Here is a 21,908-nt window from a genome sequence, read left to right as displayed (position 1 = left end):
GTGTGTAGTAATGTCAGTTTCAATGTGTATCTCACTGGCAGTAGAACTGATCAAAATATGTAATGACAGAGAGAGTTTTTAAAGTGCTCTCTGGGTAAACGCATACCATCACCGTCAGCAGCTGTTTGCCACTTTTTCATCCCCCCTCACCTCTACCAAGGCTACAACTCTTGTTTATGCAAACTTGCGTTTTATGACTCTGCTAGTTGTGAAGATGACAGGATTTAGCCAAAATGCAATATTTATCATGTTCCGAGGCATGCATAGATGAACACTAGCATATATTTGTTGTATGTTTCATCAAAATTGACCCTAAAGGAGAGAGCTTTGAATTAACAGCTGTGTTCATCTTCTGATCTAAAAGATTAACCATAAAGGGGGATTTCCCCAACATTTTAGCAGCACAATAGCTTTCAGGGCGCTGACACTGATATGTTTTAAATTACATTGTGACAAATTGTAATGTAAAAAAGTCAGTCAATATGAAAGGAGTTCAGCTCTACTGTTTTGTATGACAATTATTGACACCAAGCTTAGCACCAAACAGCAGACATATAAAGGAAGCGACCAGCTCCTGAACGTTCTTGGGGCATTATTTTACGTTTTACATGCACAAAGCAAGCCGCCAATTAAAGCGGCAATGATTCTGAATGTGTCCAAAGAAGCAGCAAGGACAATGAAAATGTGTTTATATCCAAACTCTGAATATTATTGTCCCTCCTGTTTCTGAACTATCTCATTCATTTGCCTTTAGCCTGGCTCCTAACTGCTAACTAGCTCATTTATGTTAGTGAATAATGGTTTTACATGGCCTTTTTCACAAGGACATAAACCTGAGCATATCTATACACTTTCTGTTCAATACTGCCAGTAAACAACCCATGAAAAACATGTGCTCAACTGTGTCCGGGGCACATCCTCTTACTTTTCCTTGCTCAAACACAGGGGAGTTCACATAAGTTAACAACAAGTTAACAATGCACATGTTGTTTCTCACACACATTACGTACAAGGCCACCTTCCAACAGACGCTGAGACAGAAACAAAAACATATTATTTATTGATGACTTAATTTTCCTGAATATGACACAGTGGACCTTGAGGTTACTTTCAGGTCAGTTACAAACCTCAGAGCAGAAGGTCGCAGACTGTCTCTTTCAGATGAATATTTCAGCTCTGTCACCGCAGGCTAACTGTTTAGAATCCACCGCTGCCCTGATAACACTGGCCTGTCTCCATATTGATAGAGACCCAGACTCTAACCTGCTACAACTGTCTCTTTGACGTGCACCTGTGTGACCTGAAGCTATAGAAGTGACTCAGGTTAACTTAGGTTAGCACAGTTCAGAATCCAAGACCCAATAGAACTTTTACACATCTTTAGCCTGGCGAACAACAGACTTATAAGGACAGGTAGTGAATCATACATGGCTAGTGCAGAGTTAAATACTCCTCATCTGGACAGAATCCTTTAAAGCTTGTTCTTTTTTACTTAATACTCCTCGATTGAGCTTCAATTACATACTTCCGCGCACATCTAAAAACTTCAATCTCTCATCAACCTGCACCTTCATTTTCATCAAATACAGTTCTAGAAAGAGCTGCAATATACTCTAAAATTACATTTAGCCGGTAAAATTGCATTGGAAAAAAAATACCAGAAACAGTCCATGAAATTTTGGAGATTTGTGGATATTTTTGTCTGTTGTTTCGAGCAACTTTATTTCTTTCACTTCTTTTACTTGAGGCTGAAAATGCAAGTCATTTATTCTCTAACCCTTTCAACTTCACAATTCTGAAATAAAGTCTAAATGTTCCCTCGCCCCATGTTCCCGAGTCACACACCTGTGTTTGTAAGTTAGTCTACCTGCCAGTGATGTTTGTCTGTTTCTGTTTTGAATAAACCGGCCGAAAGCAGTGAATCTAATGTAATGGAATAATAAAAGAATGACCATTTTCATATTATATAGTAAACTAGGCTCCATGAAAAGTGACTCTAAGAGGTGACAAATTCAATTTTTTTTTGAGTCATTCACAAAATGTAACAAAAAACCTTCCACACACACATTCACATATCGCTGCTGCCGGGCAGAAACCTTGAATCTCCATATTTCATCATTTGAAGTTTTTTTCATAAATCAATGCTATCGGTCACCCTTTACGTCTGTAGATATTATGAAACAAATAATACAGGTAACTGACTTTATAGACATAGACATTTTGGAGATACGAGGCTCTGCCCGACAGCCCGATGTTCTCAAAATCTGTTTAAGGTCAGACTCAGACTTCAGATGTTTGCTGTGATAAAAAGACTAAACTGATCTCCCAACTGGCAAGTTACCATTTATAATTACCACCATTAGAGAGCGTCAGATTGGGCACCTACCAAAACAGTCTGGAGGTGCCATCACATTACTAAAACTTGACTTTGCTAGTACAAAAGGAACATAACTGTATTTTTGTCATTGTGGTATTGTGTCATTGTTAAATGAATGCAGGTTAAAATGGACTTAAACATTTTCTGGTTTTGGTCAGAATACAGTACATAAAACAACTTCGACTCTTGGTTACATACAGACTGTAACTTTATCAGCTAAAATAACTCTACTTTGACTGCAGGTCTCACTCAGGAAATTAAACCTTGACTCCTGGTTGAAAGTCCTGTGGGTGTTTGCTCCATCCATCGACCTCTACTTTTGGCCTGTCTTCCATGAACAATCTGAGGTCTAATTTTAAGTTTAATACCTACCAATTCACTGATTTAAAATATCTTTAAATTGATAACTAATCAGCTTCTATTGTTTGTGTTTTTTTAGTTCATACTGCCAGAATGAACTAAGGTAAGGTAGGACAACTAAATAGTCTGAAATGAGTAGGGTTCCACCAGCGTGGATTTACCATGGTTGTCTTCAGAGACAAAAATGTATATATCAGAAACAGGCAACAATGACTAGAAGATTTTAACAGTCAAGAATCCATTTACTTTACATGCAAGACACTGAATGTCGCTTTCTGCATACATTTTAATCAAGGGTAGTGAGGCTCTTACCTTCCAGTGATCAGGAGGAAGAGGGTGAGGATGACGAGGAGGGTAAATCCACCAACTGCTGCCGTGACGATGACCAACACCTGGCCTTGGTCTGAAGCAATGTCTGACGCTGGTGGAGAGCGGAGGATGTTTAGGAAGAAGAGAAAAGGTGATGGGTTGGCACGAGAAGATGTGGAAGAAAAGGATAGTATCAGAAGGAAGGTTGGAATAGGAATGGGGGTGGGGGTGGGGTGGGGGTGGGGGGGTAAAGGGATGAATATTAAAAGCAGGTATGATGATAAAAGCAGTGAGGAGAGAAAAGAAGGGAAATAAGGAGGGATTAGGCAGGATAATTTACCTTCAACATTACCTTAGATATTCCCCTACATCAATGCACCACACATACAGCATGTGCCCTCTTGTGACAGGCAGATGTTACAGAGAGGATTTTGATGGGCTCTTTGTAATGTAAAAAACCCTCGGCCAGCTTTCATACTGCAATGATTCAAACGCCTGCTGCTGTTTAATTAATATTATTCATTCATGAAATTGTGATTTAGTCTATGATCATTTGGTTAAATTGGTCCCATTTGATATTCATGATTTTCCCTTTTCTGTGTCTTGTCACAAGGCTAACGAATCCGAGATAATTGAAAGATGATTGCTATTACCAAACTTATTTCTATAATATTTCACGCTTAATGAATATGAATTGGAGATCATGGTGCGTGGTCGCTAGCCAAATGAGTGAGGCTTTGGGTTTATATACTATTTGGGTGTGTTGGTGGTAAGTCAAGAGCATGTATGTGTGTGTGTGTGTGTGTGTGTGTGTGTGTGTGGCTGGATAAAAGTAATTACAGACCACTCAGAGGGAGGGAGAGTGAAAGTGGCGGTGGCCAGATCACACAAGACAATTCTCTCAGCCGTCAGCTTCACACACTCTTCACATCACTAACTAAGCAGACATGTTGGACTGACGCTGCTGTAATGAGCTGTGTGTGTGTGTGTGTGCGTGTGTGTGGAGAGGAGAAAGACAGGCAGCAGAGGACAGGATGAAGAACGCAAGGAGAGAGATGAGGAAACGGATGACAGAAAAGAGATAAAGACAAACATGAGAGGAGGAGAGAGGCGGAAGTGGCAGACAAATACACAGACGGATGAAAAAAACAAGTGCATGGGACAGTGAGTGACAGGCAGACAGACAGACTGACAGGGAGGGAGAGAGAGCGACAGGGGCCAAATCTGCTTTCTCTTTCAGATAAAAGGCCAGCAGTACAAAGGCTTGGCCTGATCCACAGATAAAGCAGAGCTCTGCAGCTTTGGAAGGGAGAGGGCCGCTGTGAAGCCAAATCAGCCCTCAACAATACCTGACCCGACATAAAAGGGCAGCTGGACCTTTGTATTTCATGAGTATACTTGCAATAAAGCTACTACCTAGACACACACAATAAAAAACATTGATTCACAATACCCCGAACATCAAGGCTGTATTGTCAGACTGTTGTATTAAACTTTCCATTGTCATTGTGTCTGATAAACTGACATTTAAGGGCTTTAGGGTGTGTGAATGAAACCTATATGAGACTGATGCTGTAGGGAGGAGGAATGTTCAAACTTCAAATACTCTGGGAGATAACAAGTCTTGTAATAAATGTTACATTTATTTACTATAAAAAATTGTCGTTTTTTTTTAACATACGTGAAATTATTTATTTATTACCCTAATTTCAATCACATTTTATATCAAAAGGCAGCTCTATACTAAATTGTGTGACCAGTGTTGTTTCTACACAACTTGAAATATATTTTCCTTAAAAAAAGACATGACTGTTTAACATTTTACAGGTACACTATCCACCCATAGACACATAGAGAGAGACAACTTTTCACGCTCACATCTACACGCAATTTAGAGTCACCAATCAACCTAACAAGCGTGTCTCTGGACTGTGGGAGGAAGCTGTAGTACCTGAAGGGAACCCACGCATGCACGTGGCGAACATGCAAACTCTGCACAGAAAGGCCCACTACGTCTGAACCATAGACTGTATAAAAAGGTGGACGACATGACAGCTCCCTAAAAGTGAAGCCAAAACATTTCGGGCGCCCCCTGCTGACTGGCTGCAGTATAGGTCATAAAGCCGCCTCCTCCATGTTAACAGTTCGGACATGGGTCAAACTATAAAATCAAAATACACGCCCGATAAATTTTTCACAAACATGGTTTCTGTCATTATATCTAGTTATTATCATGGTGATTCACCTCCAAGTGTTCATTTTTCTGACAATGTCAATGTTTGATGCTGTCAAAATTATGAATGACAGCTCTGTTGACAAATTCAGCTCCTGCAGCCAATCAGTTCCGGGTGAGCAGAGCGGAGGACGATCTATGAGTGGAAACGTAACTAAAACAATCACTACAGTCATTGAAGTTTCCATACCTGTGAATGTTAACCTCAGACCAACACAGAGAAGCTGTTCTGCTGTCAAACACGCCAGTGTGCGGGATCTTTGTTGTTTTTTCAGTAAGTTAAGTGTGTGTTTGGGTTAGCGGAAGTGGCTACGGCCGTTTCACTCGCCGATCTCTACTGTGCAGTCACTGGCTCCAAATGACGTCACCATCGCAAGATGGCAGCGCCTATCACAGGGGCTATTTTGGCATCAATTTCGTACAATGGGAGCAGATGGAGACGTGTTGTCCATCTATATATACAGTCATTGGTCTGAACCTGGATTCAAACCAGGAACCTTCTAGTTGTGAAGCAACAGCGCTAACAACTGCACCACCGTGCAGCTGCACAGCTAAAATATTAACTCATTAAAAAAATTCTAATTTGGAAATGTTGCACCTTCTTCTGGTTTGACATGTTTTATGTACACATCTGTGTTTATAAGAAGCTTTCTTTGTGTTTATTATGTGTTTCTGCTGGAAAACATCTAACTACTGTAATGAAGTTGATAAAGAGGAATAAAATGTATGGTAATTCTTATTTAAGTGATAAAAAACTATGCAGGCAGCACGCACAAGAAAAAGCTTAAATCTATAAATAGAAAATAATGTTCTACCATGGTTGAATACAAAAATGTGATTACACGTGGTAAAATACAGTGTAAGTAAAGGCAGCCTGAGGGTAAAAACAACACATTATGAAGTCAGTGTTAAAATAGGTGCAATGAGTGAAAAAATAGTACTATAGACACCCAAATTACCATATATATGTTTGATTTCTTCTCACTTCAAAATGTATCTACTGCTAAGACCGAGACACTATGTCTGTATATTTTTATTTCTTAACATTGCGGTACTTTTTTTCAGCACCTCAGGAAAAGTTTGCCAGTTGGAATCCTGCTGGATGCTCCTGTTGGTGGGCTCGTATCAAAGCTCTTTATTTGCTGTTTTTTGCCCTTGGTGCTGGCTGCTCTGAGCGCTGCTCCGGGCTACGTAAACTTCACCTGACCCTGAACCGCTGCTTGATCCTGGCATGTTCTGTCAAACACTGCACTGCCTTGAAAGTTAGGAAAAACAAAAACCAACATAGATTTTATTTAGTTTAACTATATTTATTCCCTCTATGGTTAAATCAAAGGTTAAAGCAGATTTAACTTTGCTGTCTCAGACTGAATGACAATTTATTTTCATGGACTTTATTGGTCTTGTTACAACCCATAAATGTGTTGATAGATTGCTGAGACTCTGTTGGTACAAATCAGACTAATAATAGACAGTGGACCCTTTTCATCAGCTGCAACTCAAACTGACACTGAGTGTGAGATAAATTGTTTGCTGCCATCACTTTGAAACATTTCTGCATTCCTCACTTCATAACTCACCACCGTTTGGAAAACTGCTCCTTTATCTCTGAGTAACTTAAATCAAGTTTAAATTGAAGTCCAGACACAAGTCGTACTTTTGCAGTGGTGAGGCCGCAGCAACATGCTTTGGATACTTTTTATCTTATTTTGTCATTTTGTTCTAAAAAGTCTGTCATCAGCAGAAACAGACTAAAAATACACACAATCACACAAAGACAGATGTATCCCTTGCCTTGAAACAAGTGCTATAGCTGGTGTCAGGTACTTACAGTCCCCTGTGGTTTCGTATTCATATTTCTGGGAGTAGGAGCTGTATCCAGCTGGTGTGCGGGTGCGAACACAGAAGATGTACCAGGTTGCTGGTTTTAAACCTGAGATAATCACACTGGGAGCTCTGGTGCGCGTCGACGAGTAGCTCAACAGCTCATGATCCTGTGGGACAGAGGGAAAGAGGATCAAAATAAAGGATTCAAAAAAGCTTTAAAAATTATATTCACACTGATGGCCACATTAACAAACAATATATTTAACTCCCAGTTGCAGATATGACTGCATTTACACATAATGTTGCACACATTATAGAGAAAGAATATACAGCTTAAAAAGGGTTATTGTCTATCCTCGGACGCACATTTGGAGTGCTTTATAATCAAATAATGGGCATTATTGGCTGTTTCTTTTAAATTGGGACCCGAAAACTGACGGGAAAAAAAATACTTTTTTCTCTTAGGTGAAAAGGGTTGGACCATTTTTTGGCTGATAAGATGAGAGAGGCGGATGTAGCTCGCCATTATTGAAGCTCACCCCAACTTATACTATACCACTATTCCCAACAATTCAGATAATGCTGTGTGATGTTGCTGTGCTGCACTTGGAATTGTGTTTGTCAGCTCTCAATCAAAACTGTGCTTGCACATTTTTTATGAAAACAGAGCTTTACATGTTGCATAGGCAATCTGTTCATTACTGATAAACATTTACAAACAAACAATCTCTACATATACTGTGTCCAAGAGTAATAGTGTCTATTTTTTTTGCGTTTGACTTCTGTTTATCTGGAGAGTACTATAGATCAGGAGTTCTTAAACTTTTTTTTCCCTTTCAGGGGAGAACATTGTCCAAGGACCCCCTCATATGCTTACTACCATTTGCACTCTTAGACGCCATTGGAACTATTCATATTGTAGAACTTATCAACCTGAATACTTCAAACCTGTTTGATAAAAAGAAAAACATTTCAATTTGAATCATGACTTGACAGCATTTATACTTTTCAAGTAATTGATCTTAAAAGCGTTTCGAAAATATACTATTAATTTATTATAATTATTTCACGGACCCCCAGGCTATGGTTCACAGACCCCCAGGAGTCCTAGAACCCCACTTTGAGAACCACTGCCATAACATCTGTGGGAGGATAAAATTGCAGGTCACGAGTTTTGTATCTGACCCATTAGATCAGTGAACAACACTGCTGTGCCTTGATTTTAATGATGCCTGGGGCCATGATGATATTTTCTTCTTTTTAACATCAAAACCTTGAAATGTCTGTTGCTTTTCAAATAAATTAACAAAATTCTGAATACATATAATAATTTTGCACCTTAATGATCTGTTCATTTCTTGAAATTTCAAAATTCTGGCTAATTTCATCGCTTTGAATAAATCTCGAACACGGTACAACACTCATTATAAACTACCTGGATCAAAGCAGAAGTAACTTTACCTTTTCATAATATTTGATCTCGTAGTCGAGGATGGGCAGGGTTGTTTGCTCCGGTTGCTGCCAGGAGAGAGCGATGCTGTTTGGAGAGGCCCAGTCCTTCTTCAGAACCCCGACCAGAGACGGACCTGGTTAAAGACAAAACACACAGATATCACTTTATATGTTTTACTTTAGTTTCAGGTATTTCGTTCACCCTTCTTTGTTGTGTACCTTCATGAATAAACAAAAATATTATTGCTAATTATTAATACAACGCAGTCTAGCACACAAGATAGCACTGAGCTGAAAAACAGATTCTTATTCTCAAGTTCTGATTTTACATGAATGCACAATTGCTCTTCAGCCATTCTGCCTTGAACTGCTTTTCCAAAGAGCCCAAAATGAAGAAAAGTAAAAAAATTACTACAGAAATACAGAGAATACAGAACAAATATTTTGTGTGCTGCTTAATTTTATATGCGAAAGATTGAACATGCAAAGATGAACTCCATTGTTCATATATATATACAATACAGCACAGAAAACTGAAGGTTGAGAGGTGAATATGAAGATGTTGTTGATTCAGTTTTACTCTGTACCATGCGTACTCCTCCTTCATTTGTTGTTCATGTTACAGGTTACCGGCATGGTCTATGAATGAATGGTTTACACAGAAATTAAGTTGTAATAAAATGAACAAGTGTGTAATACAACTAGTTGTTCCTTCATGTGCAATATTTTGGTTTTATAGATTAATGACATGGGCTGCACGGTGGTGCAGTGGTTAGTGCTGTAGCCTCATTGCTAGAAGGTTTCTAGTGTGTGTGGGTTCCCTCCAAGTACTCCAGCTTCCTCCCACAGTCCAAAGAGGAAAGATTGTCTCTCTTTGTGTGTCAGCCCTGTGATTGACTGCCGATCAGTCCAGGGTGTACCCCACCTCTCACCCAATGACAGCTGGGATAGACTTGAGCTTCCCTGTGACCTCAAACAGGATAAGCGGTATAGATAATGGATGGATCGATTTATGACATTCCAATTAACCTCAGATGTTGTTTGTTCTAATTAGCGTGCTAACAGATTCATCTTCAGTTAGATGACAGTGTACAACATCACCAATGTAAAATATCAGTGTTCTAAAATAATAAGACTATAAGCATGTTGCACGTTGATGTCCCCATGTAGCCTAAGTAGAGCCTCACAGAGATGCTAAGGTGGCTGCAGACTTCTGTGGATGAAGGGAGAATCAGTTGACCTCAGCAAGCAGTCAGTCTGAGAAGTCTGTGCACTGAATACAGAGTGAGGAGCTTTCAGCAGACACTATACATTGAGGCTATAGTACATACAAGGAATCAAATAGTTCTGTGCCTGTGTGTGTGCATTTACACGCATGAAACACAAACAGTAGATTAACACCTGTCCACCCAGTCTGCAATAATTACCAAACATCCAAGCTCACACTCAATTATTCTATTTCAAATAGGCATAAGTCCTTTTAAGTCAAAAAACATCCCATCAGAACATTTTAATTGAAAGGAAGTTGAGGAAGCTACATCTTTTTCTTGGACTGAATCTGAATCGTATTAGTTGTGATCTATGAATCTCCGCTGGGTAAATAATTGCTCTGAGCTCCCAAGAGAGGTCAGCAGATGTAACTGCCCTGAGAGTCGTTATTATATATTATATCATCTAATGTAACAGAGCTGACTCATTATGTGGATATAAAACGTAGGCCTGCTGGTCTCATGTGTATTCAACTTGAAATGATGACACTGACACTATTTATTCTCCAGGAGAGAGTCTGGGGAAGCTGTTTGCAGTTCTCCCTCTGTCTGAGGCTGCTTTTATGGGAAGCATGGAGGAGCGGGGATGGGGGTTAGAGGGGTTGCAGGACAGTCTTTGGGTTAGGGATTTGGGGGCTATAACTTGAGAGCAAGGTGCTGTAGGGGTTTGGGCTTGTTAGCAAGAGACGTACTGCTTCTATTCTGATAGAATGAGCTGAAAGCGGGCTCTTCTTTTCTCCTTATCCCTTTCCCTCACCACCTGCCTCTTTTTTCTCTCGCTCTCCATCTGTTGTTGGCATTATCCCCTCACAGCCTCATGCATGCTTTTAACTCTTTGTCCTTCCAGCATATCTGCGAATCTTCCTTCTCACCCTGAGTTGGAAGAAATTAATTACCAGCATACGAGAGAGCAGCAGCTCAAGACGGAAAAGATTTGAACTTTGTTGGAATGGAATGGAAGACATGGAGATTTAATTTAACTCAGAAACAGCTTTTAGTGGAAGAAGAGCAGAGAGGCAAATGGTGTTGAGAAAAGTTCAGCTATAAGCAAGATACTGAGGTTAGTATTTAAAAGGCCAATTTCAGTTATCTGCCATGGTGCTGTTTTACTTTTTGATACTATTTAAATAATCTTATTTGTCATTATGACTGTGTTTTAAAATGTGGACAGTGTATATATGTGTCTATAGGGGCGGCTGTGGCTCAGTGGTAGAGTCGGTCGTCTTTCAATCGGAAGGTCAGAGGTTCGATCCCCAGCTCCCTCAGGCTACATGTCGAAGTGTCCTTGGGCAAGACACTGAACCCCAAATTGCTCCCGGTGGCATAGCCAACGCGTATGAATGTGATATCTGATTGACAGTTGGGCACTTTACGTAGCAGCCTCTGCCATCAGTGTGTGAATGGGTGAATGTGACATGTAGTGTAAAAGCAGCTTTGAGTGGTCGCAAAAACGAGAAAAGCGCTAAATAAGTACAGTCCATTTACCATTCCATTTATACTAGGGTGGCTGACAAGGGAAAACATGCTGCAAGGACCCAAAAGAGGGATATTTATTAGGACCACTCTCCTTTTGCGGAACTACTTCACAAACATGTTGGCCATTACTCATACGCCCAAGTCATGATGACTGTACAGATTGCTAAAACATGCAGTTAATCAAGGTCTGTAACTCAACAGGATGAAAACTTGGTGACCGATGAAATCAGGCTGGAGGGGTTAGGTGTGCCGTGCAGCGTTTAGTATAACACAACAGCCACTTCAACTGTAAATGCATTTTAATGCTTGGCTTCTCCTTAATAACCACAAACTTAATAACCATTTAACATTTGGTAGGTTATCCAAAGTGTTAGCATAAATAGAACAATATAATATCATGCGTGACTGAAAATTGCTAATAATATTAGCATAATCAGTAAGCTCAAAGGGCAGGGTGTGTGTGTTAACATATGTTGGGGTTTACTGTATGTGCGTGTGTGTTTGTGTGTGCATGATTTCTTTCTCATAAAAGAGAGTTTGGAGCAGCTGGAGTAGAAAATAAACCCTCTTTCTTCCAGAAACACAATAAGGCAACGCTGCTGACGTCTTATTAGGTGTCATTATTACATATAACCCCTTATATGACCATTTTACTCAGAGCGTACTCATATCCTCTGCTCCGTTTGTCCTCAGTGGCAGAGAAAATTCATCTCAGGGGGATTTTATCTGATCTAACTCTGTCTAATGAACCACTCTGTTGAAGCTGCGACGTTGCAGGGTTTCCTCTCCTGCTTATGCCAGCTGGGTACAACAGCGGCGGCCCGGCTTTGTGCTTTGGGCTGGAGTCACGCAGAGGAGGCATCAAACTAAGACACAGCAAGATGGTTGGCATCTGCTGTTAGCATATTGGCCCCTGATAGGGAACAATAAACACAGCCTAAATACAATCTCCCCCCGACTCTCAGATTCAAATCAGCCTCCCACCGCAAGGCACTGCAAAATGCACACTCACACTCACACGAGTCGAGCGAGCAAACAAGGGAACACAGTTTGCAGGAGGCACATGCACACAAGACGTGTGCGCAAACAAACAGCCAAGAGCTGACGTGTAAATAAAATATGTTTGCTTGAGAAGCAGGACGACTGTCTGTCTGGCAGATAATAAGAGCCAGTAGAAATGTGGCCGCTTTGCTTTCATCATCATGACACTTAGAATTCCTTCCCACAGCAAACAAAGAAGTGACAGTTGCTCTAATTGAATCATAAACTAAAGGAAATTAATTCATACAGTATGCTTCCTTTAAATCAGAGTCTATGTTCCTAACTTACTGAAAAGAAGCTCCCTGTTACACAAACATACTTTCTACATCTGCACATTATGGACTATTTCTGGACATACATTTTTGTAAACACACCCTACACTAAAGTTTTTGGAGGCTGCAACTGTGTACAAAGTGTGTACATATTATTGGTTTCCAACAATCACTGTCTCTAGGCATCGGGAAGATACTTTCAGGACACAGGACACACAGCAACCGTCTTTAATGATTCTGTTTGCGGGTTATTAGACCTGCAGCATGAAATCTGCCAGAGGAACTCACTCTCTTTCTGTGAGATGCAGCAGCATTGGAAAGCCATTAGAAACACCAGTCAATTACGATGCCCGATGGATGGATTTTCCAGTCAAGCGTGGTTAAGCTCAACATAAACTAATGGGGAGTCTTTAAATGAGCTTGACCTGCATATGATTTTAATTAGCTTTCCTGCCCTAAAGGCTTCCATTAACTGTTTGAAAAAAATCAATAGAGCCAGTATTGATGCTGTGCGAGAGCTTAAACGATGTCCTAACACTCCACTGATTCAGAGGTGATAGAGAGAAACACACGTACACAATATAGGTGCTGTTGTTTACGCCTGTCATATTGATATGTGTCTCTTTTCTGTATGTCTGGATGTGTTTTTCTCACAGCTCACTCAAAGTGGTCTTGAAGCACGAAGGAACAGCACAGAGAGATTCTCTGGAACAAACACATGCATGCGCCTGCATTGCGTGCAAACATGTAAATATTCAACTAACATGAATTTCATTTCGTTAAAAGTAGTTTAGATAAGTATGTGGCGTGCTTCGGGAGAAATTCAGGGAACTAAGTGAATGAATAAATGAATTAAAGTTACGGTCTCAAGTAATCAGTGTCACATTTATGCTGTCTGTAATCTAGTGTGAATGTCTGTGTGTATCTGTGTTTTTGTGTGTGCTGAGAAAAAACTGAAGTGACACGGGGCCTGCTTTGGGGACCATCATCATTACCCTTCATTAATGCTGGAGGTCATTCCAATTACACTGTGGGTCATCTGCTCTCTACCACCAACTCCAAGAATAAACATGCAGACAACACCACAGAGACCTGACCGCCGTCAAATAAACTGGTCTAAGTCTAATTACACAGAGTTTATATCCAACTAAAATAAGTGACTGATCTGCTCCACTCAATCAACAGCAGTATAATGGAAGTTGCTGCCTCATTAGCACTGACCTCAATGTTATAATACACATCTGCCAGCAAAGAGTGCCTGTTTGTTGGGCTGTCGAGTCATGTCTTTAAGAAATGGTCGGATATTTTCAGCTCACTTACTGCAACTCAGTGGTCCTTGGGCATCCAACCAGGTATATTAACAGCCACCAAATGCACAATTTTTAGCATTTTGCTTTTTTTGCCATCCAGGAGAAAAAACACCAACCTCAAAGGAATAATTAGTGGTCATTTTCCCCACTCTCAACTCGTCAAATACCTCTCATGAGAAAGGTCGAAACACACACTCTGCAGAGAAACACAGAAAGAGTTACTCTTATATTTCCCCCATTGATTGTGTCTACACCTTCTTTTGCTGTTTTCAAAACTTTAGGTCTATGTTAGCCAAGTTACCAGGTACAAAGTTGTTTTTGTTTTTTTACACTACATCATTTAGAACAAGCCTCCTGCACACATGGGTCATCTTCTGTTAAAGGAATAGAATTTCCGGTGAAAAAGTTGACTTTTTTGGGTGACTCTATAAAACACAATGCTAATGAAGACAGTCATGACAAGTGATTTTCCTCATTGAAGGTCTCTTTCCTTTTTAGACTGTTTGCCTTCATCTGAGCGTCAAATTTGTTTCTTTTTCTTTATTTTTGGAGTTGTATCTGTAGTCATCGATCTATTCTTTGTTTGTTCAGCCATAGTAGATTACTGTTTACTCGCAACACTTGCAGAGACCGGAAAAGCAGCCGCTTACTAAACTACAAAAATGGTGATGTAGTCTTTCAAATATTACAAGAGACAAAATCAATTGACATCAGTGAATTTAATATGGAGCACAAGGTCATTAGCTTAGCATAGCATAAAGACTAGAAGCAGGGTAAAGGGGCTGGTTGTGTCCAAAGTTAAGAATTGACCTGTCAGTTCTTTTTTGGGACATTTAGATGGAGAGAGACAGGAAAGGTGTGTGTGTAGGTGTGTGTGTGTGTGTGTGTGTGTGTGTACAAACCTTGGCTACCAAGTCTTTAACTGACTTATCCATAAATTGCATCGTGTTTGTTTAATCTGTACAAAACCCTAAATTACTGGTTTACAGGGTCTCACCTGCTTTCTTTGGGACCAACTCAACTTCCTGCCTGAGAGCTTGACAGTTATTCAACACCTAGGCAGTGATTTTTCTTCTCAGCCTTGGTTAATAATAGTTCTCATATTGGTAGCTTTGTATCTACGGTATAAGGTTTATCCATTTCGCCAAAAGATTTCTGCAACACTTAGATTCTCAAAACCCCTTTGCTTGGAGAACCCTTGGGAGCTTCACATTATTGCCTTCAAACACGATACTGGTCACAGGTGCATGAGTACATGATACCTACTTCTACTCTCATTCCACTGTGTACCTAGTTGCTTCACAAACCTTCCTTCATCTCCTTCACTACAATCTCCATATAAAGTGCTGCAATTTTGCTGGCCAATCATCTACAGCAATCTCTCTCCCTACTGTGGTGATACGGGCTTCTTTTTCTTGAGGCATATTGTTGCTGCCTGCAGTTTCACAGAGGAAAATGGATGTGACCCTTATGACACTAAATAGCTGTCAACCGGATCTAAACTGGGACAGTTTCTTGTTCCCTCGGTACACCTGCAATCCCCCCCTGCTGTGGTGGCTGTCTTTAGTATGACAGTAGAGAAAAGCTCCTAAGACTCCTTCGCCCCATCCAGATGGTGGCTACAACAGTCACCCGGACCATTTATCATGTGTATCTGCTGAGCACAGGGAGTTAACAGGTAATTAAAATCATCAGTCACGCAACAAAAGCAGGGATCGGAGAGGCGGGGTGGAAAAAAGAAAAGGAAAGAGACCTCTCTGCAGGTTTCGGAGCTATTTCCACTCTCTTTCTGTGGCTTTGACTTGTGCTAGGAGACTGAGAAAAAAGGAGGGAAAGTAACAAAAAGGAGACAAAAGCAGAGGCAAATCAAAGAAGCCTAGTGAGACAGAGTCTGACTTTGAATAGTCTTTGACTTACAAACGGCAAGTATCATTTAAAGCTTTTACTTCTTATTGATAATCTGCACTAAAGAACTGAAAGAGGGATTAAAAGAGAGACAGATACGAAGCGAAAAGAAGTGTTGTCGGCTGTCTCGTAGGAGAGGTTTGTGTGCTAGCTAGCCTGTCTGACACTCTGCGGTCCCGGCTTTAATAGGGTCCTAGCTTCCCACTGATCCCTCTTGTTCCCACTTAATGGGGACGTGGAGAAGCAATGACGTGTGGGAAAGGCCAGTGAAACCGGCCCTTTACTGGCCCACCACAATCAATACTCATTTGGCCTCCACCTCTCTTTCCCCAAAAGTAATTAATGAGAAGAAGGGAAGAATCTGGCCGCTGACAGCTGATTTCCCTGCCGGTCCCTGTCCTTAGCACCCTTTCCACTTCTCATGCTGCGACTTAAAAGCTTCATTATGCTTGAAATCCAGTATTCAGTTTTGGAAAGTGACAGATGTGGGCAGACACAGGTATCTGTGCATAATGTTCTCTCAAGTGTTAGGATAAAAAATCATAGATAAATTAATTAATCATATTTTATTACAGCAACATAAGTTATCTCTTTACACTTGTAAACAGGAATGAAGAGCGGTCTAGACCAAAATCTTTGTAATAATACATGGTGACATTCTCAACAGTTTAAAGAGTCGGATAAAACACATTTATTTGCTCCAGCAAAATGATAGTTTGGTGAACCTAAGAAGTTTTTGATTGCATATTTATTGTACAATGGCCATCAACACTGTCCCTTTTTATGTGCTATTTATTCTAACTTTTTAATGAGAAAAATTGAATCTGGGATGATTTGTTCCATGCTAATCTCAGCCAATTTTTCCAGTGTAGCCAGCTGTAAGTGATAAAGTACATCCGGACGAGACTTCCTTTTCCGTGTGATGCAATGTTTACAGTCCGGCTAGCAACTTTAACAAGAATGGAGTTGGAGCGGAGAGAGAAAGTCTAAGAGGGGATTGCTAGCTACATTGGCATGCAGATGTCTATTTATAGAAATTAATAAAAGATAAATCATTATCAGATGAAAGACTGGGATGAGATACGGGAGGGCATTACGACCGCTGCGTTACGCCTCTATGCTCTCCAGACGGACGGTTTCCTGTATACAACTATGGTTGCAGAGCCCGCTGAAACACTGGTGGACAATATTAATTGGACTACAAACTGAAAAGAGGATCTTGTCACTTGCCTACAGATTCTGTATTAATATGCATATATAGAGTTAGTTAATTGCTTATGCAATGTAATCTGATGAACTGTTTGAATTTGGGATCATGTAAGTTGGTTTGCTGACTTTGGAAGATGTTACTACAACAGAGGATTTGGCTACTTAGGTTTCATATTTGTTATGTGAAAGTTTAAATCCTTTCAGACTTGTTTTTTATTGATCTCACAGCTGTAAACATGCCCTCTTCATAGCCCTGAATTGATCCTTTTAAAACATATCACACATATTACAGAATGATGAGGATGGCAATAAAAGCAAAGAAGTGAAGTTTGTACTGAGGTCCAGTCGAGAGATTTACTTTTACATAATTCAAATCCTGTCTGTAAATTCCTAAAGCAACCAAACTTTAGGTGAAAAAAGCAACACTTGACTTCTTATGCATGAAGTTATCACTGTCAGATCAAACCAGCTTCAAACTCTCCTCTTGTCTCCTCTCAGAACAGGAGTGCAGAGGGAGAGGAGTGCCACTGCAGTGGAGGTACCGTATAAATAGCAGTCGACCCTCCTATAGCACCCAGAGCAGACTTACTGCAGCAGAACACACAGCAGGCAGCGTGGCAATGCGCTCTTTCCCATAGAGTACATTTCAAGCAGAGACATCTATACACAACCCTGCTGTCAAAGTCAACCATCCTGGAGTTAAAATAGCCCACACGACTGATACAATGCTGTGTAAATGGGTCATGAAGGATTGCTTGAATACGGAAGACAGTGTGCACTTTAAAAGCACGAGGTGACAGTAAATGTTTTGAAGAATAATGTAGTCTTGAAGGCCAAAGCCTTGAAACTTTTCAAAGTAAAAGGTCAAACTTTCATGTTTTCTGTTGAACAAAGAAAAGGCAATTTTGCTGGTGATGTTTTCACTTCCTGTTAATCTTTTTCTTTTGTCACATTTTTTGAGAACATAAAGGTTTTTCCACTGCCGACACTTCCATGTATCAGGCAGCAAAAATGAGACAAAATACTTAATATTTAAGAGATAGAAAATGGTCTGTCTAATCAATAATAACTAACTATTGCTCAAGGAGGCATAGTAATATCGCTCACACAGAACATGCAGATTCACAAATCTCTCTGACAAGACAAACAAAAGCAGGAGTGGTGACTGCCTGAATGAAGTAGTGTACAAAATGTGCACTACAAAACGAGGCAGAGAAAGCTTGACAAAAGAAAGCTTGTCAATGAGTTTGATGTCTCACTCTGAATATATTTGAAGACACTGTGGAAATGGAGTATAAACTGTAAGACCTTAAGCCAAGCGAGTCTTCAGTGGCTGTTAAAATGTATAAAGGTCTACAGAGATTTAAGTTAGAGAGGCTGTCATTATGAATGGTTTGATGGAGTGCGGCTAATGCAATTTCATTTAAATGAACTGAAGCGACAAAAGGCATCGGCAACTGATTTATCTAACTTTCAGAAGACAATGGGGCAGCATTCTTGGGAGGAAATTCAACCCGAAGATTGAAGAGGGGATTGAGGTGGGAGTTGAGAGAGAGAAAACTTCAGTGAACATCCATCAGGATTGCGGAACAATGAATCCAATCACTCTGTATTAATGAGCCAATGCTTAAAATAGTTCCCGTTGTGAGGTGAAGTCAGGGGAAATGATCTTTGCAGGGGAGGAGAAGCTCCCTGATAAAAGTCTGGGCATAAATCATTTTGCGGAGTAGAAATAGCTAATCTCTTTCCCTCAAACTCCCCACCTGCTCTGAACACTGCTGAATAGTGATCCTGGGGAATAGCTATTCTTAACGCTGACTGGTGAATAGGTGACTTACTGTATGTCTGGAGGGCTTACAGAAGCTGGCTGAAGATATATGGCCACACACAACACTGTACATGTGGGGAGCTCAACTGCAGCCTTTAAAATAATATTAATAAAAAAGGATAAACATGTGTCACATATGATTTGATACAGAGCCCTACAGGTGCATCAAAATGGTATAAAACTGACTGCACTTATTTCTAGTCCTACGACCATTCAAAATGCTTTACACACGTCAGCATTCACCCTTTCACACACACAATCACACACTGATGGCAGAGGCTGCTATGCAGAGTGCCAAGCTATCCATCAGTTCTAATCTTACCACATTAACACACGTTTATACGCCAATGGCTGTGCCTCTCCTTGAGCGATACTTTTGTTTCTGGTTACACCAAAAGGAAATTATTATTTAATAAATCACAATCTTTGTCGGTATCTTTTCCATAATGTTGTCGGAACAAGCTGAGCCTGTGGCAAAAACAAGCACTTTTTTTCGTGGACGTATTTTGATGAGTCTCTTTCAAGGAGAAGTCTCACTCTGAAATCAAGCAGCTGGTGAGATGTTACCTGAAAAGGACGGTGGAGAGTTGGAGAGAGGATTTGTTTACGTAGAGGACTGCCAGCAGGAATATATTTCGAAAGCCATGGCTGAATAGTTACCTGATTTCGACGATGAAGATAAGGAATTTGAATTTGATGGTCAGGGGTGTCCAGGGATGATACCTCAGACCCTACACAACACTGTGTAACCACGTCGGAGGATTCCCCCCCTCTGATCAACAGGGCGGTGCTGCAGACAATCTTTCATGTGCCCAAAATTAAACTAGAGGAGGCGGCCACATTGACCAAACAGGCAACTATCTATCGAGTAAGAAGTCCTAACATATTTACATGCATCTGATTTCTTTAACAGGACGATCTTTGTAGGGATAATTTCGGTAATGTTCTCGGATGCCTGGGGGAACAATCTGAGCCTTTCAGTGGCAAAAACAAGCACTTTTAGTGGACGTACTTTGCTCGGGCACAGTAGCCGGTTGGATCGGTCTTAAAACATTTTGTTCTTATGAGTCATTTTGACACACAAATTGCTACAAATAGGGCCCAGGTTGAAAAATACCAAACTTTTCCTTTAACTGCTATGTACCCCAGAACAAGTGAACCGCTGTTGTTCTACTGAAAACCAGGGTAATACAGGCCTCTGGTGTTTTGGCTTTAAACACGGCGAAACAAGTCTTTGTTAACATCAACAACAACCAGAAAAATTGGAACTGATGTCTTTGTCTTGTGACAGGCGTCATTCTCCACAATCACCTGACAAACACTTTGTCTCTTTAAGATGCAAGATTTCCAGTCTTTCCCTCTGCTCTGTCATTGCCACAGCTGCCCTGCACCAGTACTGCGCTCACAGTCATAGCCCCACCACCACCCCAGAATCCACCTGCAGGCTCCGGCTAGGCGGGTTTAAGATATTATCTCATCACTCCTCAAATTTCTGCATGACAAATAAATCTGCGAGGAGTGATGAGGTCGGAGCCTAAATGCCAAACACAAACTATGTTATGCTGCTGCAATAAATGGGCTGCTAAATAAATTAATGTAACAGCATATTAGCATTGTTATTGTGAGCATGTAAATGCAGGCCTCCCGTACATGCAGACTTCCTCCAACACTTGAAGAGCAGCTTGTTAGCATTCATCATCAAGCCTCACTTTGAGGAAAGTAAAGCCAATAGATCAGTGCTGTAAATCCTAATAAACGGCATTTATAGCAAAATCCTCAAACAAATAAATCTCTGTCTCTGAACAAATGAATTATTCTTGTCACTGGTTGGAGGACTTGCAATGCGATGATTAAAGATAAGCTTTGAGGCATTTTTACATTAAACTAAAGCATATCAATTACTTGGGCGTTAATACTGCTCTCTCAGGTAATTCAGACTAATCTGTTTTGTGTGTCCCTAAAGTTTGTGTTAACTGTATGACTTTGTCCCTTGCACACTCTATCTAATGTTACCCATATTAAGCAGGTCTGTATTTGTATGCTGTAAGCTGAATACAAATAAACAGATTCGAGGCCAACATGGGAACAGATCTCCCTACTGGGCCCAGCTGTGCTAATATTCCCCTTTTCACCTCATTTTCACTTTTAGAGCCCTTATCACCTCTCACTTTCTCACTGTCCTCCATTAAACATAAAAAGAAAATCAACTCTTCAAATCTACAGCAGCCTGAATGTCAAAGTTCAGACATTAAGTATTAACGGTGCACTTAAAACACGACAATCACCTCTTGTGTTCTCTCTTTTTGACTCCACATCTGTTGTTTTTCTCAACAGGTATAAACTGAGCTAGTCAGAGCTTATATATGTATAGGTATGCATGTTTGTGTGAGTGAGTGCAAGTGTGTGTGTGTGCGTGAGTGTGTGTGTGTGTGGTAGCAGCAGGTCATGGGCACAGATAAAAGAGGGTGCTGAAGGGCAGAAAATGGGCAGGGGGCAACAGATGCCCCAGGTCACATTAAGCCCCAGGGGAAGCCAGCTAAACAAACCTGCCAACAAACACGGCGAGCTAACACCTGCTAACATCATATCGCAGATGCGCACATTTATTATGTCCACACACAGGCACACATACTCATCCTCTTATGTACAACATATACCATTATTAACAAACCTAAGCCCTAGTACAAGGCTGCAGGACCTATATATCTTACTGTATAAATAATATATAGAGCTAACTGTCTGGTCACCTTTTATATGATTTTGTTTGATTAGCTGTTGATGTGGGCACAGAGCACAATGTGAATAGCATGGTACAACTTTGTACATCTTGATGGAGTGTTGGAGACCTGAAACAGCAACAAGTGCACAGAGATGGAGAACCTGGACCAGAACAAAAAGTGGCTCCAGCTCTGCCTTGTATCGGAAAGTAGCAGTTGGCTATAAAAGCCATTTGTTGGTTTGCCATTGAGGAATAGGAATGTTAGCAAACAATTGCCAAACAACTTTCTTTACCTTTTTTGTGTTGTAACAAGCACAAAATG

General features: G+C 40.5%; 1 protein-coding gene across 1 annotated transcript in view; it reads right to left on the bottom strand.

The window, feature by feature from the left end:
• The window catches only part of epha6 (eph receptor A6), a 172,339-nt gene that overhangs the window by 24,291 nt on the left and 126,140 nt on the right, over positions 1-21,908 (bottom strand). The window contains exons 6-8 of the mRNA XM_069663594.1: positions 8,568-8,692; positions 7,111-7,273; positions 3,050-3,158 (exon numbers count right to left, since the gene is read on the bottom strand). Coding sequence (XP_069519695.1) covers positions 3,050-3,158; positions 7,111-7,273; positions 8,568-8,692 — 397 coding nt within the window. The remainder of the gene's footprint in view (positions 1-3,049; positions 3,159-7,110; positions 7,274-8,567; positions 8,693-21,908) is intronic.

This window comes from Semicossyphus pulcher, unplaced genomic scaffold (genome assembly GCF_022749685.1).
Source record: "Semicossyphus pulcher isolate SPU_LCO1_2020_fin unplaced genomic scaffold, fSemPul1.0.p SCAF_15, whole genome shotgun sequence".
NCBI classification, from domain to species: domain Eukaryota; kingdom Metazoa; phylum Chordata; class Actinopteri; order Labriformes; family Labridae; genus Semicossyphus; species Semicossyphus pulcher.
Note: the sequence above shows the minus strand (reverse complement) of the source record. Positions and strands in the feature narration are given on the sequence as shown.